This window comes from Varroa jacobsoni, unplaced genomic scaffold (assembly GCF_002532875.2).
Source record: "Varroa jacobsoni isolate VJ856 unplaced genomic scaffold, vjacob_1.0 scaffold_291, whole genome shotgun sequence".
NCBI classification, from domain to species: Eukaryota; Metazoa; Arthropoda; class Arachnida; order Mesostigmata; family Varroidae; genus Varroa; species Varroa jacobsoni.
Genome location: NW_019213193.1, coordinates 92,867 through 105,550, shown reverse-complemented (window position 1 = coordinate 105,550; position 12,684 = coordinate 92,867). Strand labels below are relative to the sequence as shown.

The 12,684-nt window shown below is 39.4% G+C and overlaps 1 protein-coding gene across 11 annotated transcripts in view; it reads right to left on the bottom strand.

Annotated features, from left to right (window-relative positions):
- The window catches only part of LOC111259087 (uncharacterized), a 125,742-nt gene that overhangs the window by 30,803 nt on the left and 82,255 nt on the right, over positions 1 to 12,684 (bottom strand). For 2 of the 11 annotated variants that reach the window (XM_022830795.2, XM_022830796.2), the window contains exon 2: positions 6,845 to 6,949. The exons of 8 other annotated variants lie outside the window; for them this stretch is intronic. Coding sequence is in view for 1 of the 3 variants with exons in the window: in XM_022830792.1 (XP_022686527.1) it covers positions 5,958 to 5,965 (8 nt within the window). In the remaining 2 variants the exon portion in view is untranslated. Of the gene's footprint in view, positions 1 to 5,957; positions 5,981 to 6,844; positions 6,950 to 12,684 lie in introns of those variants that run through there. One more of the 11 variants, XM_022830792.1, reaches the window with a different exon arrangement.

Below are 12,684 nucleotides of genomic sequence, written 5' to 3'. Positions count from 1 at the left end.
CATTAACTTACCTTTTGTTAGGTAAATTATATATGATACATGAAACTTAAAATATCGTAGCCATAATTATAGAAGTAGGATATCTAATATGAAAAATATATATCTAATATATATTTCCCATAAGCGTACCGAGCGTTGAAAGGCAACTTCCTGTATAATATAGGGTAAATGATTCCTTACACTATCGAGAGCAATAGCAACCTTCGGAACGTCATAGCTGCGTATCAAGCATAAAATCCGTAAACCGTAATGCACTACGATTTCATTCTGCCACTGTCGGTCTACGCGGAATTTGCCATACCCCCACCCGAATTGACATCATTCGTTTGCAAGTCGTACTCGTGGATGAATTGTTAGTACTTTTCTGTTTTTTTACGTCAAACCTTTATTTTGGCCCCTTCACCAGAGCCGGAGTGGCACAGAGCTGGTAGATTTGTCTATTCATTGCTGAAATATAGAGATCCAGGACGTATTTGAAAAATTCTTGCTTTACTCGATCAAGGACGGAAAATTGACTGGTAGGAAAATAGTTCCATTACAGCGCTAATTTATATGACGCACAAGAGCATTCTAGATTCAAAGGAAACTCGTGCTGTTTTAAGCGAAGATTTCATCTGGGCGTCAGTGGCTGTGGCCTTTACGTAATTGGCGATTTGTGACAGATAAAGGGTTCAACATACTGTATAACGCGTCAATGCGAGTCTGACGCGGCAAACGGATCTTCATTGCTATCGTCTTTAGCAAGTTAATTTTAAGCCAGGAACATCGTGTATGAAGGTGACTAAGGCGTGTTAAGAAATCGTTTGCATAATGGAGGAGAGTCACAGTAGAGGGAGACGCTGACTTGACCTCGCTACGTAGGTCACTCTTTGGATACACCTCTCCTTTTCATCATTAGAGACAGCAAGTTTTTACACTACTTGCCCTGAACATAGTGTCTCCTTATGCAGGCACTGAATAAGGCTGTACCACTGGAACGGAAGCTTGTTAGACACGCTCGTTTGGATAGGGTGCTTTTGATATTCTGACTAACGATAGGAGTCACTATTCCTATCACTTTACAGTCTTGTTTATGTGCGTCACGAAATGGAAGTATTTCACCTTAGACGGCGGCAGACTACTCGATTGTGTAAGGCAGTGTCCCGGCCAGCTAAAGTAGCCAGGAAAGTTCAGACAAGCATGCTAGTTTGCTAAAACATGGCAGGCTTCGAACATTTTTCGACTTAGCCGACTAAGTGGTTGCAGTAAAAGTGATAACAAATGTAATCAATGTATTTTTTGTCAAGCGGCGATCGACGTAACCCAGGTCTCCCAAACGGTGGTTGTAAGGCAATACGACGAAATAGCTAAGATGATGAAATTTAAAAAAATAACCAACCAAAAAATAACTAACTGACGGCGCTTTAGCAAATTTGTTCAATAAATTAATAAGTCAGGGCTTAGAGTTATTTGCTGCAGTTATTTCATGAAATCTAAACGATAGAATAATAACCATAAAACTGGTAAAGACAAAGATAGCCCATCAGTCTACAAGCCGATTTGTTTATAAAATGCGCTCGACAAAGTTAAGGCGAAAAAGATTAATTCTAACAGATTAATCAAGGAAAACGATACTTCCTCTATATAAATAGTTTGGCTCTCAGAAGAGGAGGTCGAACACAGACGCTGCTATCGCGGGACTGCAGGTGGGAAGGGGCGACATGCAGGAAGCAAAGTAAAAAAGGAAAAAGTATGCCGTAGGGGCATTTGGCATAAATGCATTTAATTTAACACCATGGAAGGCTATAGCGCAAAGATTTTAAGAAAAACAAGTCGAGTCCTTAAGGTTATCTACCTGAATGGTAGGCACATTATGCACAGTAGTACAGCGCATCGTATATCTAAAGGATTGCCGCAAAGCTCGGTTGTGAGCCCTTTCTTCAAGAATATAGGATACGACTGGTCAAACTGGCCAAGCTTGCTGACGGCCTTGCAACGATAGCACTAACGGAGCTGAATGTTAATCCAATATTAACGATATCTGTAACACAGTCCAATCTTCGATCAACGTGGTCTTGAACTAGGCCCGGGAAGGATGAAGTTGGTAGGTTTCAATAGGTGGGCAATTTTTGGAATGAAAGAGGTAGGTGATATAAATATTAAGATACACGGCCATATGGTTCTACCAAATTAAACGATATAGCAGTTGGGTACATGGATTTTTAGAGACTACCAATGTAGCATAGGCAAGTCATCCAATCCCGTTGGTAAGTACTGCAGTGAAAGTGTTCATGACTTGATAAACGAGTGTTTATGAGCACACTCGTTGGTTGGCGATGCGCAACCTAAGGACTGTTGCAAATCGTACAACAGCTGAGAATGAGGGAGATCCTAGAGTCAAATTAACAACAATGACTACAGAAAACAAAATATGTAGAGAAAAGCGAATCATACGCTACAGCTTGACGATTTAGAGAATCGTCGGCAAGGGGAATTCAACAATTTCATTCACTATAGAACACTGACGTTTGTCTCTTCAATGGCATAATTTCGAGTAATCCTACCTGGGCTGCTACAGTAAGATTGTTTAACAAGGGTTAGTTATTTACGACGAACGATGGCAATAAAGGTAGTGATTAGTAACCATAAACAAAACAGCGATCCAAATTCTCTTTTTTGGCTCAAAAATTTAGTAGGTATATAATACACAACAAGGACGATAAGAGCAGGCTGCAGGAAGGATGGAGAGTTGTTTCAGTGGTCCAGCGGGTCACTATTATGTTAGACTCTAGAAAAAATTGGCGTAAGAGTGCCAATTCGTAAATAATGTCCCAGGAGAACGCCGTCTACGAACGATGCTCTCGAACCTGGAAGCCTACTAGGACCAACGAACTTAATAGAATGAGCGTCGTGGCCTTTCCACTCTCTCTTCTTGGGCTTGTTCTTTCTCTCTTACTCCTTTTCTTCCCAGCAAATACATGTACTGATACATAGCCAGTTTTGATTCTTCAATGCCTGTATCTTCAGCCAACGAACATTTTGCATAAGTTAGGTACACCCCTGGAACGGAGTGGTTTTGTGGATTTTACTCAGGCCATCAGAGAAACCATGTTTGGGGCTGCAAACAACTGTACCCCCATACTATATGACTGTAAGGTATGCATAAAGCCTCTCTGCCGCTAGAAACTTCCAGAAAACAAGAGGTTCCGAACAGCCCTCCTATAATAATGATCGCTCTTGCCATTTGAGACAGCTTGTCCGTTCACTAACTAATCCTTGTTCTTTATATATTTGTATAGCTGGTTGAACCGATAAATGCGTTTGTTTATTTGTTTAAAGGAGTGCAACCTTTTTTAAACTACTATATATTTTACTTAATCACATGTGTAATCTTTTGCTATTAGTTTTAATCACTAGAGCTTGGCGCTTTGGCAAGTTGTCAACGCCATACCTTCCAAAAACAGTCTGAACAGATGATCTCTTGACATATACGGATTTTTTTCATTTAGGTGAATAACATGTTTCTTTTTGAACGAACCAATCCATAAAACTGATGACCCTTTAAGTTGATAATAGGCCCCTTCAGTTGATGGTAAAGTACGTCCCTGTCATTTTTTGACGTCGCACAACAAATGTGCGGGATTACATCGTCGTTGTCTGACGGTTTTTTAGGTTTCATTTCTACCAAAGTAATATCATAAATTTGTTGGGACCAAAACTAGCCCTCTAGCAGAAACTCAAGAAATCTTGCCTTTCGGGGCTAGCGACTTTATTGTAGAGGGTTACAAACACCATCTCAATACATATTTTTCAAGAAGCAATCATTGAGCCCATGATGTACGCAAACATACGGAAGTGTCATATTGCCTTAGTTATGTAGATGAGTCCAAATGACTTTTTTTAACATACCGAAAACACCCGCGACGTCTTTCAAGGCAAAATTTAGAGCTCACGGTTGTATGAATACTCAGTGTATTCCAAATTTCGATTTATTGCAAACAAAGTTTATTCGTTAACTTGTTTAAGATTGATTTGTCGTGTTAAGATTAAGTGTCCCGAAGAAGGACAAGCCGCAAAATTTTCTTCGTCCTGCACTAAAATTTACGACTCTAAGGTTATGTAGTTTTTTTGCATCAAAAAAATAAACGGCCAATTTTTAGAGGTATAAGTCGTATTGAAATACCTTGGAGATAAAAGTCAGGGTGCTACACTTTAAATAGCCATGATGAGAAGCGTATTATGTTTTAAGCTACGTACTATTAATAACTCTATAGCATGCACTATTCCCCACAAAGGGAACTTGTAATTTCTTAAACTAAATGGACACAACGGACGACTTCCGAAATCCGTCAGATAAATAATGGGACACCGCAAAATTAGAAAGTCTGGTAAAGCTGCCAGAGAGGAATAAGACGGAATTGATTGGCATTTATTCCAATGGTTCTTATGATATGCATCATATGAGTAGGTTCATTACAGAACGCGTTACCCGCCAGTATTTCAAATTTGCCTAAATTGAACTACAAATAATTGCATTGAACGCAAAGAGCAGCCTGTTCCAAGCAGTTGTCATAATGCAAGCCCGATACTATCTGAAGTTAATCATCCAGTTCAATAGTAAAGCGTCCTGCTACTAGAAGGACAAATCTGCCGACTTCAACACTCCGAGTCAACTAACCAAATCGTTATGTTTATTTGTATATTAGATTTTATTATAACATATCGAAGTAGAAGCGGATTAGCGTTACAAGTGTTGTATTATCAACATTTTTAGCTTTGATATTTAGCCATAAACGACTTAAAATTTAATGAATATACCTAAATCGTATGGCTTTCTATGTAAGGGTACCTTCTGATGTTAAAATCGCACAGGCTTCCTTAAGAAGTGATCAAATGTTTGATAAAAACAATGATACCACTAAAGAGAGAAACAACAGTGTAAGCTCAAAAAGCTGTACCGCTTACGATTACCTGAGGTGTCTGAAAAAATGATAAATCATCAATTGTTCTATAATAAGATTTCGTTTTGAGACTCGGAAAGGATAGTACGAAATGATACATTTGATCTATATACCGTCTTTTAGAGCACGCGGTACTTTTAAGCCAGCTAGTATATATTATCTCCTTTAATGTGTTAAATATAGTCAATGAATTAGCTTTACTACACTAATATTTACTATATGTGGTGTTGCGTGGAGTTATAATTAGCTCTAAGAATCTAATTGTTAAGGTTTCTAAATTGTTAAGGTCCAAGGTTTCTAATGGTATACGCTCAAAAAGCTCATCTGTGATTCAACAACAAAATGTGTTAGTAAAAAAAAATAATAGATAGCGCGTGCGCAAACAGCATAAAAACCATACCCAAGAGGTTGTCAACAGCCAGTTTGGTTGGCACAAAGAGCGCAAAAAAATACCGTCACAGAATGCCTTACAATCGCGGTTGTCATCAGAGCACACTAGTATTATTATCCATACCATTGGTTCATAAACATACCACAAGCATCGGTAACTAGTTAAACGGTATAACAGAAATTCGAATAATCTATGCCAAGGCCTACTCGTGGAGCGTTCTAGCAGGCCAGCGAAGATCGTGGTCCTGCAACTCTTAGCTGCATCTGATGACTGATTTAGGGGGAGGCTGTTATCGGACTAGCGTTGGTTAGTTAGCCTTCACCTTCGCGACACGCTAATGATCAGGACCATCGTAGGCCCTGGATAACGCTCGTCGTGTAAATGGGTGCATATATTTATTTAGCGCCACACATATATGATACAAAATTAAGATATGATATGCTTTTCCATGTTTTCTATTACTCTCTAATTTAATACATTGTGTATAAATGTAACCTACATTCGATTGAGATTCAGTGAAAGTAATCATTTATAATACAATAATTGCCCCTAAATATGTAGTTACTTTACGGAATCACGTTAGGAAAACTAATGTTTATTGCCACTACGTAAACGGATCCACTCACCAATACATCCGTTCACCAGCCCATCTAGCGCCATTGTCAGTGTGATTCTTATTTGGTTCTCGTAAATCAAGCCGAGGCGCTAGCGTGCAGCTCTAGCATAGCTGTATTAGCGCGATACTGACAGATAGATCGACTCAGGTTTTAGTTCGTTTCTTTTTTCTTACATAATAACTGCTAATCGCCCTTTCTAGAAGATATATTTGCACGTCCGTGCGAACACTCTGCCAAAAGCTTGCAAGTAAGGCTCTTGGTCGTGTTTGTTGTTGACGTCGACGATGATCGCGGTTACAGTGACTCTATTGTCATAAAATTGATCCTCAGTGTGAAGCGATCAGGTTGGCATATGGGCACCATACAGGATTTGACCCGCATTATGACTCCGCTACAAGCGACGCATAGCCGTGCTACCAGGAGAATACCGTCATATTAAACGTGCATGCAAACGGTCTGAAAAACAAAGCCGATGGCTCATCTCGTTTACTCAGCTCTCTGCAGACCATCTAAAAATCGCTGTCCACCTTCTTTGGCATATCTGCTTTTCTACGGTATTTTCTTCTCTATTCGTTGCGAGAACAAGCCTTCATTTGATAGATGGTAGGCGATTTTCATTCGCAAGAAGCCGACATGCCGACGGATATAGTCTCAGTGAACGCGAGCGTGTGGAATAGCTTTTTTTCTAATGACTGCTGCCGCTGTTGCTGCCCAACCCAGAAGCTGGCTGGGTATTTAAGCAAAGGTATGCGCATATAACAAATGTTTGCATAGGAGCTGCAGTACATCTTTCTTTGCTGAGTTATGTACTGTTTGGAATGGTAGTAACATGGCAAATTCGCGAAAACACACTCCAACCTAACCTGAAACGACGTTTTAGTTGTACACAAACTCACCTATGGCAGTGTCACAGAAGCCGCCGAAACATAACGTTTGCCAGAAATATCTTTCTCGCCATCTTGGAGCACATTTGCTTCCTGTTTGACACGTTTTGTATCACCCTAGAAGAACACATAGAACAGCCTGGTAGTAATCTTTGCATGAACTCGTAATTCAGCAAACATTACAAAAACTACACATACATGAGCTTGTCAAGCAGTATATGGTTACATATTGATTCGTGTAAGAATAGTTATTCTACACACCAGCACGGATCTGAGGGCCGCAGTGCTAGTCGACGTGTATGAGAAATGCAAGCTAATCATTGAATAGTCGAGATACATTTTATTTAATTGCAGGGGCAAAAGGATGGCGAGATGCTAAGTTACATGCTACAGAAAACCGTCACCTATTCGACGTACGCGTAAGGCCAAACAATATCTGTGTATGCTGCAAGCCATTAAATGTATTTCCATTTTGTGTTGCGAATGAAAGAAGTTGTCTCTACTTCCCTGTTTCATACGCCATTTTATGCATGTTATTTTTATGCGCAGAGATTCTTATGGTTACTCGCATAGTAACGTCCAAGTGCCTTCGAGCCTTAGAGTTACATATTTTGCTGTCATTACCTTATCAGGCATTTGCGATGATGAAATTCATGTGCATGCGCCATAGTAGCGAATATATGTATGTCGTTTTGTAGATCTCGAGTATGAAAAACTGCCGAGACAGGACTAAATCGTTTCTGGGCATTGCACGTTTGCCTCCTACTCTGATACGTTATCGACAAGTTGCAATAATGCGTAAGTTTTAGCGAATGTGAATATCAATAAATTGACTATTATTTGGTAATTTTGCGACCAAAAAACCTGGTGGTAGAACAGGTCAAAGTGTTATGAATTTAAAGCAAACTTTTTAGAATAAAGCAATGGTTTATAGAGAAAGAGGCCAGTAGTAACTGCATCAGGCACTGCATCTGCAGATTCAAGTAAAGTTGATCAAAAAAAATCAATCGAAGCTCATCATTAGAGCTTGATTATTTCTCAAGTTAATTTAACATCTGGGATGATCTCATCGGAACCTAGGCACCATTTAGGGTTGATCAGGGTCCTAGATTTATAACCGTGAAGTTCCTGATTTAGTTTGAAATTAAAACTCAGCGATATCCCACGGAAAATTATTATTCGTTTGCTTTAGTCAAATGCTTGTTTCGAATAGCTACTGCCCGGAAAAACTCATTATATAAAAAAACGGCATGTGGAACTTTCGCTTGGAAAGATGCAGCTGTACTGGGTATGACGATTTACTATTTTTTTTTTTTGGTAGACGGGTATTCTGAGGCCGGGATCGTTATCAATCTTTCTTTGGGGACGAGTACGTTGTCAAAAGATTGGCAACACCATTATTACGAAAGGGCGTTCTAGCACCTTTGATGCGCATCGCTTATATATTACCAATAATTGATATAAGTTAATTTTAACCATTTAACAATCGTTTGATAAACAAGTTTACAACATCCGAAGTTAGAAGGGAAATTAATTTCTCTATGAATATATCTATTAAAATCTCTATAAATAAAGTTGTGCTTGAGATATCAAGTATTGGGGCTACGTATATCAACCTTAACCGCGTAGCAAGGATATATTATTACTTTCGTGATTATTCGTATGTATGAAATGCCTTCAAACACAGCGGCGATGGTTATGCTAATGTACACCCAGGGCAACGGATACATGCAGCATAGCGTTCAACGGCTTTGAGCAAAAAAAATATATAGTAATGATAAATGAGTTACCGATTGTTCATTTAGTGGCGATAAACACCAGAGTAATCAAGATAGAAAAAATGTATTTTACAGTTGATCGAAGCCGCTATGTAAGCTCAGCCTAGTCCATCTTTATAATACCACTGCACCCTACAGGGTGATATTATGCAAAACTTAATCAGCATGGAACCCACCGCGCACTTGTGAACCCGCCACCTTCCTCCATGAACTGGCAGTAACTAGCTAGTGACCATTTGTCTCTGTTTTAACCGTCGCTAGGCCGGATTATGTCCTTTTATATATACGGTCTTCTACGGTACACAGCCTGCTGCTAATTTTTCTATGTCTCACTATAGCAAAGAACGTTCCAATATGAATATACGTACATATATGCATTTCGATGTAGATAGAAAAGCCGAAACTGTTTACCACTAACTCTATTAACGCATTTTTGCGCATTATCATTTCCACTGTAGCCGGCCAAAGTTAGCCATCCTTTATTTTTCTACCTAAAAATACATTTTGGACGGCGTAAAGTTCAATGGCGACGTGGTCACATTTAAATATTAATTTACACGTTAAATTGGTATTAAATAATTTCATTGGCCCCGTACCGCTTAGATAATCGACTTAAAATATTGATAAGGTACCACTGTCGAACCTCTTATGAACGGACGCTTGCACCAGTCATCCAAATCAACTTTCGTTGGTAAATTTACTTGGTGCTAATAATATGACAATGTCGCAAAAATGTTGCACTATATCACTCTGCCAGTATGTTATTAGTACATATTTGCTTCGCCGGAACAGGCAGACCTGCATCTCGCTTTCGTTGCTGGTGGACGGCACGATTCGGACCGATTAGTGTTTGTCCTGAATTGACATGAACTCGCTCAAGTTCGTCCCGGCGCTTATTTGCTGCAGGATAACAATATTACAACGGAAAGCGCTGCAATCACGTCTAGCTATGACTTCACGCTCGCGCTTTCAAGGTCTTTCGCATTCTCCCCAAGTCGTCATCCTCCGGTTCATCGTCGTCTCTCCTTTATCGCGGTACTTGCACCACGTGCTTGTCCATGTTTTGTCGTGACCACGCTACGCCCGTGTGGACACTAAGTTCCTCGAGGAACACGCAGCACGTAGGCACTGCTTCTTCGGCAGCTGGACGGACCAAAAGATAATGACAATAGCAGTGGCAAAATGACGACAGAATTTCATATCACCACTGTTGATTTAACAGCAGTAGTCAAGTACATACTTAGGTTTTGACTCTGTGTATAGATGACGCGACGAAGTGACCGAGAACGGTTGGTCAGCGTATTTTCATGCTTAAGCGAAATTTGTATCGTTTCGAAACGAATATGCTCTTTTCCTTTAGATTCATATGGACGTTTATTAGAGTACAAAATATTACTGAGATGAAGGTAGGCAATCAGCGTTTTAAAGAGGTTATAGCGATGACCCACACCTCTGTATTACACACGAGCATTTATTGCCTAACATTCAAATTACTGTAACAGACAAGCGTTACACTACCCTGTGGACAATTTATTGGCAATTACTATCGATATTTATACTTGTTTGGCTGTAGTTAGATAACGGCGATAGCTGATACGAGCCATACCAATGACCACCGAAAGCTATTTCAGCTTGGGTTCGAAGCGGTATCACTTAACGTCATTTATGTTGTTCGGCGGCAACGTGTAGAGACAGACATAACAGGCTAGATAAACATCTTCTAGGCTATTGTGAGTTGGGTTTTGTTAAAAATCAATATACTTTTCTCGAGTAAATTAATTAACAATTTATAGGGTTCTATTATTATGTGAAGAAGAGAACTTTATTCCATGATACAATAATAATAGCATTTATGTACGCAGGTGTGGGCGTGCCAGTTGACTTCAAAATGATAAAAGTTTCCGTTTGATGAAATTTTAGTGAACACAGAGATCGTCCAATCGAAGCATGTGCGTGTTTTGAGGTAAGCCGTTCTGATACTCATTATTACTATAATGTGAAAGAGATTCGCTCGTATAAACAGATGGGAAAACAAATAAGTCACCCACACTTCTATTATTATGCTGCTTTATGTGGACAATTAAAGCTATTTTACAAGTATGCTTTTGCCATGTGTCTCACACATTCGCGTTCAAGATAAGTGAGTCAGTCTACAAACAGTTGGGAAATTTGTCTACTTCAAGAGATAGAGGAATGGCAAATTTGCTGGGCTGATGGTAGACAAACAAGTGACGATTTACTATTTCTTTCATCATAAGTAAAGGTACGGTGGTATGTATAGAACAGTGGTTTAAATGAACTTGCAACAATTATTTACCTTCGCCGTATTTCTGTCCATCAACGATTGTCTACAGAATTATTTTACATTCGTCAAAAATCCTTGCAAAATTCAAACTTTATCTTTTCTTGGTATGGATTTTATGAGCGTTGCTGACTCTCAGACTCAGGCCGGAGCGACCATACACCTGGAACGTTTGTACATATATATATATATATATATATATATATATATGAAAAACATAATAAACATTGCTTCAGTGTACTTTTCTGAACTTCTCTGCATAAAGTACAGAGCGAATTAGCCATCAGCAATGCAGCTATATTATATATATAGCAATACGTATATTAGTTCTGAAAAGCTCCAGTGTATATGCATGTACTTTGTAGCGAACAGTGTAACTATCCGCAAGAAATCGCTTTTTTCTCATTTAAGCATTTCTCGAAAACCTTTAACATTTTGTAGTTCTGAATTTTCAATTCTGTCCTTAGGTAGATTTGTCAAACTACTTAGTCGAGCAAAGTTTGCTAAATCCTTTTAATTGATGTAATTTGTTTTGTAAGTTGAATGCTAATATCTTCCAATAATAACCGATAATAGTTGTTCGAGTTTATCACCAAAAAGCAGCTGGCTAATCTGGGCTGTATGTTGACATTAACTTATTGCCAAGACCCGATTAACCTACTTAATGAAACTTGTCCTAGACGATGAGACGGCAAAATTAACTGGTTACCTAAATGAAAGACCCATTATAGTGAATCGAATACACATTTTAAGCATATAATGTATTTATAAATATGCTGTAAGGTTAAGTGGACAGGCCTGCTATTTCGTATATATCTGTAGGCCCCCGGTTCCCAGCCCAACAAAATGCCACCTTTAGCAAGAGAGCAATTATATGATTTATTTATGCAAGTGAAAGTTACTGCTTAGGCAAAGCAAATATTGGTCGATTAGCAGCGAAGGGCATATTCTCGTTTTTAGCTAGCTTTAGGAGACTTTTCTGACATACTCTGCATAATTTTTCCTAGCAACGGTGATCGACGAAATGGGCGAAATAAAGGATATATATTGCGGCACGGGTAATAACAGCGCATGGCGTAATGAAATGTACAAACAACAATCTGTTTCTGGTCATAAATGTTCTAAACAAAACGAGTCATAAGGCCGTGCATCATTAGCTTGTTGCTGTACATGAGTTCCTTGATGTAATAATAATAGTTCGTGGTGTTTGTCTATAGCTCAAGTCGAGGCCAATAGTAACTTTTGCTGCTGAAAAAGCTGAGAGATGTTTACACGAAAATAGTATCTCGATGTAACATGAAAAGGAGCAGCGGATATCGTTCGTTTATCCGGAGATAGGAAGTAAACTGCACCTGAATTATACACTCATTGCGCGATTTTTTTGAGATGACACAGCACTTCCTCACGGTAAATGCCAATCCCTCGGGCCTCAGCACTGGCTAAGTTGTCGCGAACTTCAATCGAGGCTCTGGAAGCTGCAATTACTCTTCACAGTGCTCGTGACACACTGCTAAAGTAGCTGCTTGGTATTGCTTTTTGTCGTTTGTTTGTGGAACTGGGTGGTACCGACGCAAGCCCTTGAGCTCCGCGCAACATCCATTCGGAAACTGCACACTTGTGGATATTACGGCCGGACGTCTCTTGGTCTTACCCCTATAACAACCAATGCTGGCCGCTGCTGGCACAACCTCTCCACCATATGGTCACGGAATGCCTGAATAGAATTCGTATCAGTCAAGGTGAGAGCAAGAGGAGCCAAAAGCTACGTGCTG